Genomic DNA, 21441 nt, shown 5'->3' with positions numbered 1-21441 from the left:
ACTTGGTGCACTCCTGCATCTCTATGCCTTTAGAGAAGTGTTTATTCTGCCCTGACCTGTTTGGCTCAGTGGATAGAGAAGTGTTTATTCATTGCTTCTGCCAATTTAAAATTAGATTGTTTCCTTGATGTTGAGTTGTATGAGTTCTTTATATATTTTGGGTATTAACCCTTTATTGGATATATCATTTGCAAATATCTTCTCCCACTCAGTGTGTTGTCTTTTCATTTTGGTGATTTCTTTCATTGTGCCAAAGCTTTTTAGTTTGATGTAGTCCCATTTGTTTACTTTTATTGTTGCCTTCCCCAAGGAGACATATGCAAAAAGATATTGTTAAGAGCTGTGTCAAAGAGTTTACTGCCTGTTTTCTTTTAGAAGTTTTATGATTTCAGGCCTTACATTTGAGTCTTCAATCCATTTTGAGTTAATTTTTTAAAATATATTTTATTGATTTTTTACAGAGAGGAAGGGAGAGGGATAGAGAGTTAGAAACATTGATGAGAGAGAAGCATCGATCAGCTGCCTCCTGCACACCCCCTACTGGGGTGTGCCTGCAACCAAGGTACATGCCCTTGACTGGAATCCAACCTGGGACCCTTCAGTCCCCAGGCCGACTCTCTATTCAGTGAGCCAAACTGGCTAGGGCTTGAGTTAATTTTTGTGTATGGTATAAGTGTTCAGTTTCATTATTTTACCCGTGACTGTCCAGTTTTCCCAACAGTAGTTATTAAAAGCACTGTCTTTACCTCATCCTATACAATAAGAGAGGGATATGCTAATTAGCCAGGATATGCTAATTATTCACAACCAGTATGCAAATTGACCATCACTCCAACACACAAGATGGCCACCCCCATGTGGCCACAAGATGGCTGGCAGGGGAGGGCAGTTGGGGGCAACCAGGCCGGCAGGGGAACAGGTGTCGATCAGGCTGGCAGGGGAGTGGTTAGGGGGTGATCAGGCTGGCAGGCAGAAGTGGTTAGGGGCAATCAGGTAGGTAGGCAGGCAGGTGAGCATTTGGGAGCCAGTAGTCCTGGGTTGTGAGAGGGATCCCAGATTGGAGAGGGTGCAGGCTGGTCTGAGGGACAACCCCCACCAGTGCACGAGTTTTGTGCACCGGGCCTCTAGTTGTATATATTCTTGCTTCCTTTGTCATAGATTAATTGGCCATATAAGCAAGAGTTTATTTCTGGACTCTCCATTCTATTCCATTGATCTATGTGTATGTTGTTGTGCCAATACCATACTATTTTTCTTTTTATTTTATTTTATTTTTTTTTTACAGAGAGGAAGGGAAAGGGATAGAGTTAAAAACATCGATGAGAGAGGAACATTGATTAGCTGCCTCCTGCACACTCCCTACTGGGGATGTGCCCACAACCAAGGTACATGCCCCCGACTGGAATCGAACCTGGGACCCTTGAGTCCTCAGGCTGGCGCTCTATCTACTGAGCCAAACCGGTTAGGGCATTATTTTGATTTTTATAGCTTTGTAGTATATAGTTTGAAATTAGGGAGTATGTTACCGCCAAATTTGTTGTTCTTCATCAAGATTGCTTTGGCTATTTGGAATCTTCTGTGGTTCCATATCAATTTTAGGATCATTCGGGTTCTGAGAAGAATGCTATTGGTGTTTTGATAGGAACTGCCCTGAATCTGTAGCATGCATTGGGTAATATGGACATTTTAATTATATTCTTCCAATCCATGAGCACAGTATATTTTTTCATTTATTTGTGTGTTCTTCAATTTTTATCCAATGCCTTAATTTTCAGAGTACAGGTCTTTTATCTCATTGGTTATTATTTTTGATGCAATTGTAAATGGGATTTTCTTAATTTCTCCTTTTGATCATTATTAGTGTATAGAAACAATAAAATAAAATGAATTTCTGTATATTAATTTTATATCCTGAAACTTCACTGGATTCATTTATTAGTTCTAATAGGTTTTTGGTGCTGTCTTTAGTGTCCTTTCCAACTTGGATACCTTTTATTTTTTGTCTGATTGCTATGGCTAGGGCAACATGGTTATTTTACTAAATTGAATAACAGTGTGTTTGTGGGAGGGAGTGAGTTTAGTGTCCTTATATGCTAGCCACCTTGGACCTGCCTCCAAAAATCTGAGCACTTTAATTTAAAAAATTTTTAAATCCTCACCTGAGGATATGTGTGTGTGTGTTTTTAAAATTTATTTTTAGAGAGAGAAACATTGATCAGTTGCCTCTCATCATGTCCAGGAATTGAACTCCCACAACCTTTCGGTGTACAACAAGCATTTCAAACTCCCAGCCTGCGGGCCACATACCTCATTTAATTTGGCCTGTGTTAGCCTTTGAGTTTGACATGGTTGGTGTTCAAGATGATGGATGCTCCAACCAACTGAGCCACACTGGCTAGGGCTAAAAATCTGAGCACTTCTAAATGTCAAAGTGGCTTGTTGTCAAGGTGAATAAAGAATGATACCACTTCCCTTCCAAAATAAGCTATCGAAGCTCTCAAGTCATTCTTTCACTGGGGTAACAGTTAATTCCAAAATAAATTTTGAAGATAAAAGCAAGAAGTGGTCTCCCCATCCTGTGAAAGTCATTTGTTGTTAGGCAGACGTTTCAAAGCCAAGTAACAGTTTTCTCTGATGTCCCGCCCAGGAAACCTTGTGGAATAAGAGCAGCTGACTTTAGACCAACCCTCTCAGCTCAGAATCCAAAGCTATTCCGGTCTCCCAACTCCCTGCCTATCTGACTGCTGGATAAAAATGAACCCTAATGATCTTATCTGTTGTTTTTAACCTTTTTAATCGCTGGTGAACTGGTTATATACCTCATCCTAAAATTATTCTTAATATTTTTTTTGGTTTTTATATGATTTGTGTGATTTATTTTTATAATTACTCTTTTTATTTTTGGGGAAATGAGCAGTTTTAAAAAAGGTCTTTGTAATGTAATTCCAAAAATAAGTAATAAGCAGAGGATGTAATAGCTCACCAGATCAAATACAGTCACTGCAAGAAAAGGAGAAAAAATGAGTTTTGTAAGATGGTCAGAGAAAGGAAATTTTGGGTTTTCTTATAATTTATTATTCTGACAGGGCAAAAGTAGGATATGTGGTCACCTGAGGTATACCTTACATTGTACGGTGATTCTCAAAGCTCTATGAAGCAATCAGGGAAATAGTAGAGCCTCATTTTACAGGTGGGGAACATGATATACAGAGATGTGAAGTCACTTGCCCAAAGCTGATTAGGGGTGAGCTGATTAGCAGCATGTTTTAGGGATAAAACATGGGTATAAATTTAGGTAACATTTATTTAGTACTTGCTATGTGTCAGGCTCTGGACTGTGTACATTATATGTATTATAGAATTCAATCTTTAGCACATCCTTATTTGTAAATACTATTATTAATAGGTTTCCCCCCTGATGAGGTAACATATTACAAGAGGTGAAATAATTTGTCCAATGTTATTGCATTAAAAAGGGGTAGAGCCCTAGCTGGTTTGGCTCAGTGGATAGAGCATTGGCCTGAGGACTGAAGGGTCCTAAGTTTGATTCTGGTCAAGGGCATGTACCTTGGTTGCGGGCACATCTCTAGTGGGGGTGTGTGCAGGAGGCAGCTGATCGATGTTTCTCTCTCATCAATGTTTCTCTCTATCCTTCTCCCTTCCTCTCTGTAAAAAATCAATAAAAATATATTTAAAAAAAATAAAACTTTTTTTTTTTTTTAATAAAAAGTGGTAGAGCTGAGATTAGAACAGGTAAGGTCAAGAGTCCAGTCCATGTTTTTTAGTTTGCTTTTCAGCCTGTCATCTTGCTGCTGGCTGTGGGGAAACTGCTAGTTGATAACCAAATGGAAGCAGTATTGTGGCTGAGATGGAAGTCTCACAGGTCAGATGACCTTGGTTTAAGAACTGGTCACTTGCCAACCATATGTCTTTGAGCAAGTCACTCGAAGTCTCAAATGAGTACACCCCAGCATGGGGTAAATGCTGAATAAATAATAATGAACCATGGTAATTATTAATAGTTGTGAAAGTAGGCACAAGTGAATATACACAAGACAGTTTAGATAAAGGTAAAAGAGGAAAAATCATGTATTGAATACATTTTCAGTTAGCCATGAAACAATTGAGAAAAATTCAAACTGATATTGCAAAATTTCAAATTATAAAATAGAAACTCAGGGATAAAATGGAAAGTGGGGGCAACAGCTATTTTTCCCTTTCAGACCCAGATGGAAGAATTCTGCCATGACCAGCTCACTGGGCCTGGCATTGGACCAGTCATTAACACCAGTTCTTCAAAAATAGAGTGTCCAGTGACTTGGCATTCAGATTGCATCCAAAGCAAAGATAAATTCCTGAACCCAGGAACTATATTTGCTTCTGGACCACTCACCTTGGATACTCTTTGTATTGTTTCTTAATGGCAGCCAAGTGGAGTAATTTGCCTTCCTTCTCCTCCTTGTCATCTAAGGATCGGGGTCTAGGAAACATGGGTGATCATTCTGACCCTACTTCTCCTTCAGGTGGGCACCAAGGCCCATTTCTCTTTCCTGTATCATCTAGTGTTCCATCTCCTGGATCATTACCATGACGTTATTTTTCCCTTAAAAAAGCCTCTCCTCGCCGTAGCTGGTTTAGCTCAGTGGATAGAGCGTTGGCCTTCAGACTGAAGGGTTTCAGGTTGGATTCTGGTCAGGGGCACATGCCTGGGTTGTGGGCTTGATCCCCAGTAGGGGGCTTTGCAGGAGGCAACCGGTCAATGATTCTCTCTCATCATTGATGTTTCTGATTCTCCCTCTCCTCTCCTTTCCTCTCCTTTCTTCTCCTCTCTGAAATCAATAAAGATATATTTAAAGAAAGCCTCTCTCTATTGGAAAAAGCTAGACACAGGTAAGTTATTAAATCATATTAAGGCACTATTGTTAATACTGCTAGAGGGATCACAATCTTTGTTGTCATCTATAAATAATACATTCTAAAATTATCAGAGGTGAAGTCATGATTTTTTAACATATTCCACTAAAAAAGGATGTGGTTATAGATGAAACAAGATTATCAAAGTATTTATAGTTGTTGGAACTGGCTAACAAGTACATGTGGGTTCACTTACACTCAATGCCACTTCCTCTCCAGCTATTATGTTTTCCTTCTCTTTATGGCAATATTCCTTGAAATATATTCTAACATGCTGACTGATTTTCCCCATTCTTTCTTGAACTCACTTCATTCAGGTTTGCCCTCTTACCATTCCAGCAAAATTGCTTTTCTTAAGATCATCAATGACCTCCAGATTGTTAAATCCAATGATCATGTTCATCTTACCTGACCCATCAGCAAGATTCAACAGTTGATCACTCCCCTTCCTCCTTGAAACACTTTCCCCACCTGACTTCCAGAACTGCAGTCATCAATAGTACTGATATTCTTCTTACCTCATTAACTCCACTGAGTAAGTATTACTTCTGAAACCCAGACCACAGGTTTGATTCCCGTCTGGTACTGGTTTTGTACAAAGAAAGGGTGTGTTCCAAGGAAGACTACAAATGTTGGCATTGTAGGGTGAAGCTGAGAGTGATGTTAGTAACATGAGTTGTTTTTTCTTTCTCTCTCCTTGACTCACAACTAAAGGCACATCCATAACTGAACAAAGTGTACCTGCACAGCACACCAACACACCCAAGAGATTTATCCATTTGTGATCTGAAAGTGAGTGGATTGGACCTTAGAGGTGGTCATGGAACCAAGGGAATTGTGGCAGCAATGTCAATGGTGCCTTTGTAGCAGAGAAGGAGGAAAGTGGCAGGCATGAATGAAAGTCTGCCAAGCTGCATGGGGTACAACTGGAGGGTCACACCGTTCCTCAGTAACATGCATATTCCTTAGACCTCTGTGAGTGGGGGAAAGGGAAAGAAAGGGATGGAAAGGGAGACAGGCAGATAAAGACAACTAAAGGAACTGTCTGCCCTAGGAGTCCAGTAAGAGGTCTGCCCCATGGGCTGCTGTGACTCCTCCACTTGAAGATCCCTCTACCGGCCATGAGTACACCCAAAGAACACCCTCATTCTGCCAGCTCCCCCTTATTTTTTAAAAGTATGTTTTTTATTGATTTCAGAGAGAGGAAGGGAGAGAGATAGAAACATCAATGATGAGAAAAGGATCATTGATCGGCTGCCTCCTGCATGCTCCTTGACCAGGAACTGAACCATGTCCTCCTGGTTCATGGGTTGACACTCAACCCCTGACCCAAACTGGCAAGGCCCCCTTTATTTTTTACACCAGCTTTTTAATGTGTGGTTCTAACTTTGGCAGCTGGTTAGCTACAGTAAGAGAAACCAAAAACTGGTGCTATAGCGCCACTTTCTGGAGAACAAAAGAAAGGCTTCTTAATGCCAATCAGTTGAACTGTTAGAATCAAAGTAAACAAAGCCTTACCTAAATATGAGAGTTGTTTGCTACTTCAAATGTGGCAGCAGAGGCACATTTCATCAAATACTATGAAAAATCATGGTAACATGGTATCACACAAAGAAAGTGACAATTTTCCAGTAATTGAACCCAAAAAACATGGAATACTGAACACCGATAAAGAATTCAAAATAGCTCTCATGAAGAAATTCAATACATTGCAAGAAAACTGAGAAAGACACTTCAATAAACTCAAGAATAAAATTAATGAGCAGAAGGGCACTTTAACAGATTGAAATGCCCAAAAAAGAACTAAACAGAAATACTGGAGCCAAAGAATTCAGTAAGTGAGAAACAATGCAGTAGAGAGCACTGAAAATGCAGATCAGACGGAAGACAGAATTAGCAAGCTGGATGATCAGACTTTAGAAATGATTCAGGTAGAAGAGGAGAGAGAAACCCTACGGAATTATAAGGCTCCATCAGAAAAGCCAACATATGATTAATGGGTGTACAAAAAGGATAAGAGACAGAAGGGGGCAGAGGGTTTAAGAAATAATATCTGAGAACTTCCAAAACCTGGGAAAGAGACTGGATATGAAAATCCATGAAGCTAATAGAACATATTATCTCAATATAAAAAAACCTTTACCCAGACACATTATAATGAAACTGTAAAATGTCAATGATTAAAACATGGTTATTACCGGGAAGGGGGATGAATATCTCCCATTACACTATCAGCAGATTTCTCAGCAGAAACTCTACAGGCCAGAAAAAAAGTAGAATGATATGTTAAAAGATAAAAATTTTCAGCCAAGAATAATTTACCTAGCAAAGTTATCTTTCAGATATAAAAGAAAAATAAAGGCTTTCTCAGACAAGAAGTGGGGAGTTCACCACCACTATATCTGCCTTACAAAAAATGTTGAAAGAAACTCTTCCAGTTGAATGAAAAGGTGAAATTCCATAAAACTCTAAGGTGACAGTCAGAATTAGAGAGCTAATTCAATTTTTGAATAATATATAATAATAAAAGGGGATGGAATCTATATAGGCAAATGAGGATAAATTGGTATAAGAAAAAGGACTGAAGTATTTTTATCTATGAGATGTTCTATGTCAACTTCATGGTGACCACAAAGCAAAAATCTAGAGCAGAGACATGAAACATTAAAAAAAAGGAGACTAAGATAATCACCATGGATTTTTCCAAATTACAAAGATAGACACAAATAGAAGGGAAAGAAACAATGGAGAAACAATCAGAAGGCAAAAGAAAATGCCAGTAGTGAGTCCTTACATATCAGGTATCAGCTTAAGAGTAAATGGATTGAACTCACCAATCAAAAGGTATGAAGTGGCTGGATAGATTAAAAAAAACAAAAAACTTTTTGCTGTGTACAGCAGACTCATTTCAGCTCTAAAGACATACCCAGGCTCAAAGGGAAGGGATAGAAGATGATATTCTAAACAACTGGAAACCAAAAGAAAGTGGGCATAGCCATACTTATCAGACAAAATAGAGTTTAGCCAAAAATGGTAACAAGAGACTAAGAAAGTCATATAATGATAAAGGGGTCAATATATTAGTAAGATACAACAATCATAAATATATACAATTCCAACAGATGATCATTGAAATATAGTAAGCAAATATTAACAAATAAACAATTATTATATTGCTTATTTCTACTTCAATAATATTGAAATAGACTTCAATACCCCACTACCAGCAATGGATAGATCATCCAGACAGAAAATCAACAAAACCCCACTGGAATGGAACCATACTTTAGAACAAATGAACTTAGACATATACAGGACATTCTCCAGGATAGATAATATGATAGCAAATTTAGCAAATTTAAGAACATTAAAATCATATCAGCTATCATTTCTGACCACAATGGTATGGAACTAGAAAGCAACAACAAGAGGAAAACAAGATCTACAAATATGTGGAAACTAAACAACACACTTCTAAATAACCACTGCGTTAAGGAAGAAATCAAAAGGGAAATAAAAATTATCTTGAAAATGGAAATACAACCTATCGAGTCTTGTGGAATACAGCAAAGCAGTTCTGACAGGAAAGTTTATAGCCATAAGTATATTTCAAGAAATTAGAAAGTTCTCAAATGACCCAACTTTATACCTCAAGGAACTAGGAAAAGAACAAATAAAACCCAGCTTCCAGCCCTGACCGGTTTGGCTCAGTGGATGGAGCATCGGCCTGCGGACTCAAGGGTCCCAGGTTTGATTCTGGTCAAGGGCATGTACCTTGGTTGTGGGCACATCCCCAGTGGGGAGTGTGCAAGAGGCAGCTGATGGATGTTTCTCTCTCATCAATGTTTCTAACTCTCTATCCCTTTCCCTTCCTCTCTGTAAAAAAATCAATAAAATATATTAAAAAAAAATAAAACCCAGCTTCCAGTCAAGATAAATGTGGCAGAGGTAAATGTGATACTGGAAACCTCTCTCAACTAGATCAAAATTACAGCTAAGCTACAGGACAACCATCATTTAAAATCACCTGAACTCTAGCCAAACAGAAGTCCTGTAAGGAAGAACATAAAGAAGAAACCACATCAGACTGATAGGAAGGGCAGAGATGTGGAAGGGGCTAGTGCCACAGCCACATGTGGTAGATAAAAACTGGGAGGGGTATCTTGGTTGAGGAGGTGTTCCCTGAGGAGTGAGGGGTCCCAGGCCGAAGGGATTCACACTAAGTATGCAAAGTGATGAAAAGGAAGGACCTACAACAAAATTACCCAGCAAAGCTATAATTTAGACTTGAAGGACAGATAGCGTCTCAGACAAGGAAAAGCTAAAGGAGTTCATCACCATCAAACCAGTATTACAGAAATGTTATAAAACTGAAATTCAGACACAGACAACTGTATGGTGGTTGCCAGAGCGAAGAGCTGTGGGGTAGTAGTAAAGAGGACCAAATATATGGTCCTGAAGATGACTTTGGGTGGTGGGCACACAATGCAATATACAGATCACGTATCAGAAATGTACACTTGAAACCCATACAATCTTATTAACCAATGTCACCCCAATAAATATAATAAAATAAAAATATTTGAAAGAAATGTTAAAAGGTCATGTTGAAGATGAAGCAAAAAATCAAAATATGAATAATAAAATGAAAATAAATACATTATCTGTCATCCATAGGTTTATTGCAGCATGATTTACAATAGCCAAGATATAGAAGCAATCTAAGTGTCCATCAATAGGTGAGTTGATAAAGAAGTGGTGCATAGTCCTGCCGGCATGGCTCAGTGATTGAGTGTCGATCTATGAACCAGGAGGTCATGGTTCAGTTCCCCGTCAGGGCACATGCCTGGGTTTCGGGCTCTATCCCAAGTGTGGGGCGTGCAGGAGGCAGCCAATCAATGATTCTCTCTCATCATTGATGTTTCGATCTCTCTCTCCCTCTTCCTTCCTCTCTGAAATCAATAAAAATATATTTAAAAAAAGAAGTGGTGCATATATGCAATGGACAATGACTCAGCCCTAAAAAAAGAATGAAATCTTGCCACCTGCAACAACATGGACGAACTTAGAAGGCATTGTGCTGAGTGAAATAAGTCAGACAGAAGGACAAATGCCATATGATTTCGCTTAAATGAGGAAATCTAAAAAACAAAAACGAGCCCTGGCTGGTGTGGCTTAATTGATTGAGCATCGTCCCATGCATGGAGAGGTGGTGGGTGCAATTCCTAGTCAGGGCACATGCCCAGGTTGCAAGCTCAATCTCTGGCAGGGAGCATGCAGGAGGCAGCCCATCAGTATTTTTACTTTTTTCTCTCTCTAAAATAAATAAAAACTTTTAAAAATTAAAAAACAACAAAACCAATTAATTGATAGAGAATATTCTGATGGTTGTCAGATGGGAGAAGGGTTGGGGGGTTGTGTGAAAAAGTGAAGAGATTAAGAAGTACAAGTGGTGTTGGCGTTGGTGGTATAGTGGTGAGCATAGCTGCCTTCCAAGAAGTACAAGTTGCTAGTTATAGAATAGTAAGGGGGATGTAAAGTACATCATAGGGAACATAGTCAGTAATATTATAATAACTATGGTATCAGATGTGTACTACATTTATTGGGATGATCACTTCATAAGCTATATAAATGTCTAATCACTAAGTTATACATCTGAAACTAATAATTGTACATAAGCTGTAACTGAAAAATAAAAAAAGAACAAAGTTAGCAGAAAGAAGGAAATAAAGATCAGGACAGAAATAAGTGAAAGAGACCAGAAAAACAATGGACAGGATCAACAAAAGTAAGAGCTACTTCTATCAAAGATAAAATGGACAAACCTTTAGCTGAGCTAAGAGAAAAAAAAAGAGAAGACTCAAATAAATTTAAAAGACATTACAACTGAAAGTACAGGAAGTCATAGGATCATAAGAGACTATTATGAACTATTATATTCCAACAAATTACATAGCCAAGAAGAAATGACACATTTCTAGAAACACACAACCTACCAAGACTGAGTCAAGAAGAAATAGAAAATCTGAGCAGACTAATAACTAGTAATGAGACTGAATCAGTAATAATAATAATAAAAAACCCCAGCACTAGAAGGCTTTTACTAGTGAATTCTTCCAAACATTCAAAGAAGAATTAATCTTTTTCAAACTCTTCCAAAATACCAAGGAAGAGGAACACTTTCAAACTCATTCTGCAAACCCAACATTACCTTAATACCAAAACAAAATAAGGATACCACACAAAAAAGAAACCTATAGACAAATTACCCTGATGAATATAGATATAAAAATTCTGAACAAAATATTAGCAAACCAAATTTAAGAACACATTAAAAGGATTATACAAAATGACAAAGTGGGATTTATCCCTGGGATAAAAGGATGGTTCAACATATGCAACTCAATTAATGTGATGCTTTAGATCAATAAAATGAAAGATAAAAATCACATGATTATCTCAATAGATGCAGAGAAAGCATCTGACAAATACGACATCCTTTCATGATTAAATAAAACAATCTTTAACATATTGGGTATAGAAGGAACACATCTCAACATAATAAAGGCCATATGCAACAAACCCACAGCTAACGTTTTACCCAATGGAGAAAAATTGAAGACTTTTCCCTTTAGATCAGAAACAAGGATGCCTACTCTCACCATCCCTATTCGATATAGTACTGGAAGTCCTAGCTAAAACATCTAGGTAAGAAAAAGAAAAGTCATCTACATTGGAAAAGAAGAAGTCAAATTTTTACTTGCTGAAGATTGAGACAGCAGAAACCAAAGCATCCTCCTTCACATTCTCACTTCACTTTTATTTTACAAAGTGCTTTAGAAATTAGGTTTCTACCACCTGCATGGAGTGTAAAGACAAAAGCAAGCCCTGTGAAACCAAAGGCCCGTGGAGTCCACTCCCAGGGCCAGAGCATGGCCCCAGGCTAACACACCTGCCACATGCTGAGCACCTAGACAGGCAGTATTCAGGGGCACACACACAAGTGAGGGGGTCACGTACCAATGTCATTTATTTCTGAAAGAACCACTTCCAATCCTCACTCTTGACTCTGTTTGATAGGCCAAAGGATGTTACGTTTATTTGGTGTCAGTTTTCTGAAATCCTTACATCTGCACCTTGGTTGCTAAAGTAAACTGCCATTTTTAGCACAACATTGTCAAACAGAGCTGTTGTAAATCTCCTGAGCTTGATTATTGCCTAACTAACAAATGCTTGATTATGCTTCCTAATTCTTTTGGTTGGAAGAAGGTTGTTCATTTTATTTGACCAGCCAGCCATACTGCATGTAGAGGTAAACATCTGTTTTGGACTATCTGCCCAGAAACCGAATAAACTACCAATTGAGACCCTGATTTTATTTTGGTCATTATGTGCACATTTTCATATGCAATTACCCAGACTGCTGAAAAACTGGTAATAAGAAACCTAACTACTTTGCCATGTCAGGCGCTGGAAAGCAATCTTAACTACATATTTACAGATGTAAGTTTTTAAAAAATAAGCCACTTTTCTAGGATGTTTTATGTTTTACTAATCATTCAAGTGTTGTATGAATCATTTTGCCTTATTTATTAGGAAAATACATTTTAAAATCTGACTCCTTTGACAAATACGTTTTTGTTGGTAATATCCAGCTATTACCAACTTCTAGAATTTTAGAATTAACTCTTCAAATATCTTTATTTAGATCTTATCCTCTCAAACTTTTTTAATGGTAAAATTGGGTTCCTCAAACATAAAAATTCTAATAGAAATCTCTATTTCCAAAACTAAACAAACAAACAAACAAACAAATAAATAAATAAGATAGCTAACACTGTGGGGTGAAAGCTTTCCTGAGTTTCCCCTCTCCTCCAAACACTGAGAAACCAGAAAGAAATAAAAATCTGGGATCCTATTAAACAGACTTTAAAAATAAAATTTTATGGAAGTGTTTTTTTTTAAAATGAGTTTCAAAAGAACAAAGTACTTGAATAAGATAAACTAGTGCCCAAAGGGGACAGCCCCCCCCCCACAAGCTTTTTGCTAAGTTGGCAACAATAATTCAAAGAAATTGAGCTAAAGAGAGTTTGATCTTTATATAATTAATATGAAACTTAATAAGATAAAGTGCCTATGACAAAATTTAAGTCTCCCCGCCTTCTGGCAATGAAATAAGAGAAATTAACACGAGGATATTTTGGACAGGTTTAGGGTCACATTCAGAATTAAACAGAAAACTTTCAAATCTAGAAAGCAAATGGGAGCTCTCATTAGCTGCTGGGGTCCACCATGCCTACACAGAAGCAGCGTGGAGAATGACTGTCCCAACAGCGGCTTCATTTCAAAACTAATACAAGCAATTTCTCATGAAAAGCCTACACCCATTAGGCTTTCTTCTCAGTCCTGCTCCTTGTGTATATGCTTCAGTTTAGCATAGACTACACTTTGCAACTCCTCCTAAGAGGAGAGAAGCAAGAAATGGAGTAATAAAAGTAAGCCTGCCGAATTCAAAGGGCCCTAGGAGCTTTTATCTGGCTGGTCATGGCCACTTATGTTTTAATACAGAAGATTTAAAGACTTTGGGGGGAAAAGACCATCTTGGCTATTAGTTTCCTCATCAAAAGCCATCCATCAGATAGACAGCTATTAACCGAGCAATTAGCCCAAAGTCCTCAGGTAACAATGAGCACAAAACTAAATAAATTAGCCTGGCCGGTGTGGTTCAGTGGTTGAGCATCGACCCTGGAACCAGGAGATTGCCATTCGATTCCCGGTCACAGCACATGCTTGGGTACCGGGCACTGGGCTCCATCCCTATAGTGGACATGCGGGAGGCAGCCAATTGATGATTCTCACTCATCGTTGAGGTTTCTCTCTCCCGTCCTCTCTCTAAAATCAATAGAAACATATTTTAAAAAACAAACAAAAAACCCCCAAACCCTTAAATTTTCCTATTAAAACCTTTTATTCTGAATTTGTTGGTGCATAAGGGAAACAGCTTTGCCATAATTCACTGTGGCCTGAATTTACACCAATTTGTATTTGGCCAATTGGGAATGGGGCCAAACTACGTTCTTCTTTGAAGATCTAGTCAATTGGTAAGTGGAACTCAGTTGATTATTTCTTTCATATAACCTTTAACAGGAATTCATAAGTTGCATTGATTATGCCCCAAGAGATGAGGGACCGGTGGTAATTTAGATGGGCACCTCTGAAAAGATTTGTCAGTTTCCTGTCTCGTTCTAACCAGATTATTTTGAAAACCTGGGGAAAAGACTGAAATTCCCCACCAATTTGAGACTGCATGCGAGCTTTTACAACATTAACGGGAAAAGATAAGATTCCCAACATGGCACCCAATAGGCCTCCACAGATAAAATCATTGACCAAATGCGCGCTGTAGGTTGCGGAGGTCGGCAGGTGCTCCTTAATGGGACCCCGAAGGCCAAAAAACAGGACGTTGCTGAACCCGTTGCGGAAAAGCACAGGCATCAGGCCTCGATAGTACTCTCCAACTCCGTGGCATCTCAGCGCCTTGAAGGCCTGGTAAGTGTTTGTAAATTTATCATGATGCTTGTGGTCTTGAAGCAGTGTCTGAACTCTTTCCAACGGAGTGAAAATTGCTTCTGTTGCCCCTGCAAGTAATGCTGCCAGGCTACCGGTTGCAACATCTGGGGAATGGATATGCTTGCGGAGAAAGTAAGATATATCCCCATACAGACCAAACATAAGTGCCAGCGAAGTTGTCTTCTGTATCAATGGGGGAAGACTTCCACGATACAAGTTTTGAAGTCCATCCCTCCTCAGCTGAAGCACCGCAGCCTTGATTTTGATTCCATACAGCTGTTGCCGAAAGAGCACCTTCTGAATGGGAAATGTGATGGCTACAGTGCTGAAAGCTGCGCCGCAGCCACACAAATAATGTTTTATTCCACCATCATCTGTAATATGAGGTGATATATCTTGGTTTGAAGATGTTGTGATTGGTGACCTCTTATGAGCTTCTGAATCCATCGTGTGGCTTAAGATCTATCTTCTTCATGCAGGATTTTTAAAACCTGTAACACCATCTGGGCCTGGTGTTTTGAGGAAGGGTGGCTTTTTGGTAATGTTCTCAAATGCTTCCATTGTTAATGGATGTTAGGTTCTCTTTTCTGGAGCCAGTTTTGATAACTGGATTTCCCATCGCCGTGGGTGCCTGGCTCCACGCCTGGTAGCCACCGGATCAGCAAGTGAGCCTGAAGATATGATTTTATATAGAGAAAATCCAAAAGAGTCAGTGAAAAAAGCTGTTGAATCCAATCAACGATTTCAGTAAAGTTGCAGGATACAAAATCAACATATAGAAATCAGCCGCATTCCGTTATACTAATCTGAAAAAGAAATAAAAAACTATCCCATTCACAATAGTAACAGAAACAATGAAACACTTAAATTTTTTCCTAAGTGAAAAATCTAAACAATGAAAACTACAAAACTCTGATGAAAGGAATCAAAGAAGACACAAACGAATGCAGAGACAGTCTGTGTTTATGAATTGTTAGAATTAATATTGTTAAAATGTTTATACTATCCAAAACCATGATTCAACACAATCTCCATCAAAATACTAAAGACATTCTTCACGGAAATAGAAACGATCTTAAAATTTGTATGGAACCACTAGAGACCACATAATCAAAGCAATCCTGAAAAAAAAAAAACCACCACAAAACAAAGCCAGTGGTATCATATTTTCTGATTTCAAACTATACTAGAAAACCATAGTAATAAAAACAGTATGGTATTGGCACAAAAATAGACCCACAGGCTGATGAAACTAAATAGCCCGGAATTAAATCCTGGCATATACAGTTAACGAATATTTGACAAAGAAGCCAAGAAACACCCAATGAGAAAAGGATAGTTTCTTCAACAAATAGTGCTGAGAACACTGGAGAAACACATGCAGAATAATAAAATTGGATCCCTATATCACACCCTCACAGACTTTAACGTAAAATGGATCAAAGACTTAAACTTGAGGCTTAATCCCACAAACCTCCAAGAATAAAATGTAGGGGAAACATTGGTCTTGGCAATGATTTTTTGGACATGGCACTAAAAGCACAAACAACAAAAGCAAAAATCAACAAATGGGGCTATAAACGCAAAAGTTTCTGCACAGCCAAAGACACAATTAACACAATGAAAAGGCAACCGACAGAACAGGAGAAGATATTTGCAAACCATATACCAGATAAGGGGTTAACATGCAACATATATAAAGAGCTCATACAACTGAATAACAAAAACCAAACAAATTCAATTTAAAAATGTATAGAAACTAAATAGATGTTTTTCCAAAGAGGACATCAAAATGGCAAAAAGGCACATGAAATGATACTCAGCATCACTAATCATCAGGGAAAAGCAAAACCACATGAGATAGCGACCTCATACCTGTTAGAATGGCTTTCATCAAGAAGACAAGAAACAGAAGGTGCTGGTGACGATGTGGTGAAAAGGGAACCCTTGTATACTGTTGGTGGGAATGTAAATTGGTCTAGCCACTATGAAAAAAATATGGAGGTTCCTAAAAAAATTAAAAGTACACCCATCATTTGAAAAAAAAAAAAAAAAGAACAAAAAGTAGACCTACCATTACAATCCAGCAATTCTACTTCTGGGTATATATCCAAAAGAGATGAAAAGATTTTTAAGAGATATATGCACTTCCAACTTTATTGCAGCATTATTCACAATAGCCAAGATATGGAAACACCCTAAATGCTCATCAACAGATGTGTGGATAAAAATGATCTGGTATATATATACACACTGGGATATTATTTAGCCATGAGAAAGGAAGATATCCTGTTATTACAATATAGATGGACCTTGAGCACATTATTCTAAATGAGATAAAGCAGACAGGGAAAGACAAGTACTGTATGATATCACTTATATGTGGGATCTAAAAAAGTCAAACTTATAAAAAAAAACAGAGTATAATGGTTACCCAGGAATGGGTGTTGGGGGGATAAGATCAATGTTTAAGAGTACAAAACTTACAATGAGTGTAAATAAGCCATAGTATAACATAGTATCGCAACACATATAAATAGAGATAATATAATTATATAATATAAATATTGGTACAGTGGCAAGCATATTACAATATATAAATGTACTAAAGAAAAAAAAGTGAGGTTGGGTCATGACCATTAGCAAGACAGCTCAGCAGCCAGGGCCAGCTAGTGATAGGCGAGCACATCAATGAGAAAAGATGGCCCCGCGATCATCTGCACAGGCAGGGATCCACAACAGCCCCACACACAGCTACTTGCCTGGAGATGGAATGGAGAGTATCTCATTCACATCAGTGTTCAAATTAGCTCCATAGTCCCTTCCTCTGTCTCATCCCAGACACTGTGTGAAGCACAGGAATACAACTGGATTGTATATAGTAGGACACAGTCCCTGCTATTAAAGAGAAGCTGGCCCAGATGGGTACAGACACGTCAAGTGACACAGTCTGAGGCATGATTGTGAACACAGGGTAGGTGTTGTGAAGGAGAGGATTCTCCCAAGGGGGCTTCTAGAAGAAGAAACGCTCGAGCCAAGTTTTGAATAGCAATAAGATTCAACTGTATAAAGAATATAACAGGTAGTCCTGGATGGGTAGCTCAGGGTGTTGTCCTGATACGCCAAGGTTGCAGGTTTGATCTCCCATCAGGGCACATAAAGAATCAACCAATGAATGCATAAGTAAGTGGAACAATAAATTGATGTTTCTCTCTCTTCCTCTCCTTCTCTCTCTTTCTCAAATCAACTGTAAGAATGCAATAGACAGAAGAGCAGATGAAAACCCACAGAACAAAACCTGAAATTGGAAAGTGGTAATCACTTCCATAAAGAAACTCAGTGTGTCGGGGGGGTGGGGGGAGTGGAGGGGGAAAAGGCCGTGTGTGTGGTGGGTGGCTTGTACATAGCAGGATTTAAGGCCAGAGAGTTGAGCAAGATGTCAATGCCACATAGATGCTTATGGGTTAATTTAAGCAATCTGAACTGTATTGAAAGCTGAGGGCACCATTATAGGACTTAATACTGGGAATTTGACACTAATAGGTTGGCTTTTAAGTAAGCTTTCTGGTTTCAACATGGAAGACTGTTTGGAGGAAAGAGTTGCTTGGGTCCCACTTCAAAGCAGGTCAGGGATTGACAGTTGTTAAAGACAGAATTGTGTCTCCGTCCCCATTCATATGTTAAAGTCCTATCCCCCAATGGGACTATATTTGGAAACAGGGCCTTCAAAGAGGTAGTTAAGGTTAGATGAGGTCATAAGGGTAGGGCTCTAATCCAATAGGACTGGTGTCCTCATAAGAAGAGATACAAGGGATGTGTGATATGAGGGTTGGCCATCTGAGTGCAAACCAAGGAAAGAGGCTCAGGAGAAACCATTGCTGCTGATACCTGGATCTTAGAGAACTGTGAGAAATAAATATCTGTTGTTTAAGCCACACCATGTATGGTATTTTGTTATGGCAAAACATCATCGAGACATTCAGGCAGGCAGAAGGTGGAGGCAGACAGAATGACAAGTCTGTAAGGATCTGGCCATCCTGCTCTATGAGACTGCACTCCTGTCCTCTGACTTCAGTCTGGAAGACCTCTAGACACACACTAACAGGATCTACAGGATGATCAAACTTGGTCTTGGTATCGATGAAGAGGACCCCACTGCTAACAAGAGCAGTGCTGCTGTGACCAAAGAGATGCTACCCCTGGAAGGAGACACCAACTCACGCATGGAGGAAATAGACTAAGACACCTGCACACGTGTTTAATACTTTACCTTCATTCCCTTGGATAATATATTTTCAAGGACTTTTTATTTTTGTTAACATTTTAAAAATACGTATGGCATATTTTCTTTCCCCCTCTATGTGTATGATACTGTGATACTTCAGGCACTCTAGCTGAGCTCGTTTTTCTTTCCTGCTTCTATGTTGGCCTGTTTTAACAGAATCTATAATAATAAAAGCATAATATGCTAATTAGACTGGACAGCCGGACAGCCTTCTGGACGTCATTCCGGATGTCCTTCTGGATGAAGCCGCTGTGGCAGGGGCCGAGGCAGAGGTGGTTAGGGGTAATCAGGCAGGCAGGTAGAGTAATTAGGGGCAATAAGGCAGGCAAGTGGTTAGGGTGATGAGGCAGGCAGGCAGGTGAGTGGTTAGGAGCTAGTGGTCCCAGATTGTGAGAGGGATGTCCGACTGCCAGTTTAGGCCCGATCCCGCAGTGAGATCGGGCCTAAACCGGCAGTCGGACATCCTCTGAGGGGTCCCAGATTGCGAGAGGGTGCAGGCCGAGCTGAGGGACCTGCCCCCCTGTGCACGAATTTTGTGCACTGGGCCTCTAGTAGGGTTATGTTTGTTGTAAGATACGTGTAGCCTAATGTTTGTTAGCTTTGTGGTCTGAAGTGTTTATCTCTCAGCAGATTCCTAAGTAGACTGACTCTTTTGTTGCTCAAGTATTCTGAGATGCGTGGTTAAAACAACCTTCATCCCTTAAGATCTACTTTTTAAGCCTAACATCCCCTGTAGTAATCAACTGCATGTACAGCCTCTAGAAGTTAGTATGCTAAGCTGACCAACATGATGGTAGTAACTATCAATAGGGTTTGTCTCCAAAGAAAGAGATTGTTTGGCATAGCAGAAATACAAGCTACCTAGGCATGTTGTAAAGCTGTTTGAAAGTAGCTCAGAGCAAGTTTTGTGAATAGAAGTGTAGTGCTCTAGTCACATTATGCTTTAAAAAACTGTGGCAAATACAAACAAATTAAAAAGAAAAAAAATCAGTTTACGAAGAAAAGGAAATTTGAGTCCCAAGTAGCTTAAGGTACAGCCACGTTGCATGACTTCCGAAATGTCACACACCTGAACTGTTTCTCCACAGTCTGTCCCACCCCAAATCTCTGACCTCTGTGCTTCAGGGAGGTCTTCTCTTCCAGGCAGGTTCTCTGTGCAGGGGAGATACCCCAGAAGAGCAAGGCTCTCACCTGATAGTGTCTACAGCAATCCTGGAAATGGGTCCTGTTAACTTCACTTAGGGATGGGCTCTGTTAGGCCAGGTCCGGGTCATGTTCCTGACCTTGGGGTGGGGCAAAGTGCGGAGAAGTCAACTCCACCAGAGCCAGATGGTTTAAGAACAAAGGAGGAGGAGTTTCCCATAGGAAAAGGGAGGTGTCAGGGGACAGGGCTTCTGGGAAGGCAAAACAGCCTCTCCAGATTCCATTCCCAATAGCAACAGAACCCAAAGAGTTGGAATACCCTCAACAATAACATAGGACCTAGATGATGAATACCATATGTGAACTAATTAAATGAAACAGCAGTTTGTGTTCTTAGAAGATACAATATTGTAAAGATACTGCTTATTTCCAAATTGATGTATAATCCAACCCCATCCTAATAAAAATCCTAAAGTAATTTTTATTTAATGGATTCTTTATAAACTGGTTTTTAAAATTCACTTTAAACAATTCACAAAAATAGCCAAGAATTTTTAAAAAAAGAACAGTGGGGGAGGAGATTAGACTTATACCACTATAAACATACAATAAACATGCTATAAACATACTATAAAGATACTATAAACATATAGTAATTGAGACAAAGTGCTATTGGTAGAGGGAAAGGTAAGCCAACTAACTAGAGCATACAGTCAAATCAGTAGGGGAAAAATAGGTCTTCTGTAAACAATGCTGAAATACCTACCCTGATTCTTCTTTCAGAAGAAGATAAGTCCCACTTCACACTACACTAAAAGAATTCCAGAATGGATCGGTGACCAAGGACATAGAATACTTTCTTTATAATCTTGGGGCAAGGATGACATTCCTAAAGACCTGAACTCCAAAAGCCATAAAGGCAAAAATTTAGGATGAATTAACACCAGCAAGTGTATAAGGAGCGAAGCATTCCCTACCCTTGTGAAGTTTGGATTGGCAGATCCTATTTTGAATAATAATTTTGAAGTAGCCAGATTTTACTACATATGAACTGTGAATCAGAATCTCAGGCATTTCTAGGTATCCCTCCTACAACTCTTTCCAGGGCTTGCACAGCCTGTAATCATGCATGGGTGCAAGGCTATGTACAAAAAAATTCTATGCAACCTTGTTTTCAATAGCCTGTAAGAGGATAAACACCCTAAAATACACAGCGATGAAAGATGAAGTCAGTTTATCATGTCACAATGCAGAATGCGCTGTGACAGGACAGCCGGGCAGAGCCAAATGTTCTGAAGAGAAAGGGCCCCTAAGATGAGTCAAAAGAGCAGGTGCAGATGTTTCATAAAATGCCAACCGTAATAATGACCTGGAAGGCCTGGAGAGAGACACATTTTTGAAACCAAATTATTTATTAGTTTCAGTAAATTGTGTCAATATAATTTTAAGCAAATGCCAAATGGAAGACTGAGCCCAGGAATTCACAGAGGAAAAATCTTGCAGAAAACAAGGAACACCAAGGAGAT

The 21441-nt window shown here is 39.1% G+C and overlaps 1 protein-coding gene across 1 annotated transcript; it reads right to left on the bottom strand.

The window, feature by feature from the left end:
* Positions 1–13983: 13983 nt before the first annotated feature.
* Positions 13984–14949, bottom strand: LOC132237137 (mitochondrial nicotinamide adenine dinucleotide transporter SLC25A51-like). The gene has a single exon (XM_059701141.1). The coding sequence runs from the start codon at positions 14932–14934 to the stop codon at positions 14047–14049; it is 888 nt and encodes a 295-aa protein (XP_059557124.1). The 5' UTR covers positions 14935–14949; the 3' UTR covers positions 13984–14046.
* Positions 14950–21441: the final 6492 nt, after the last annotated feature.

Source organism: Myotis daubentonii, chromosome 1 (assembly GCF_963259705.1).
Source record: "Myotis daubentonii chromosome 1, mMyoDau2.1, whole genome shotgun sequence".
Taxonomy (NCBI): domain Eukaryota; kingdom Metazoa; phylum Chordata; class Mammalia; order Chiroptera; family Vespertilionidae; genus Myotis; species Myotis daubentonii.
The sequence above is the reverse complement of the archived record's forward strand: the minus strand, read 5'-3'. Positions and strand labels throughout refer to the sequence as shown.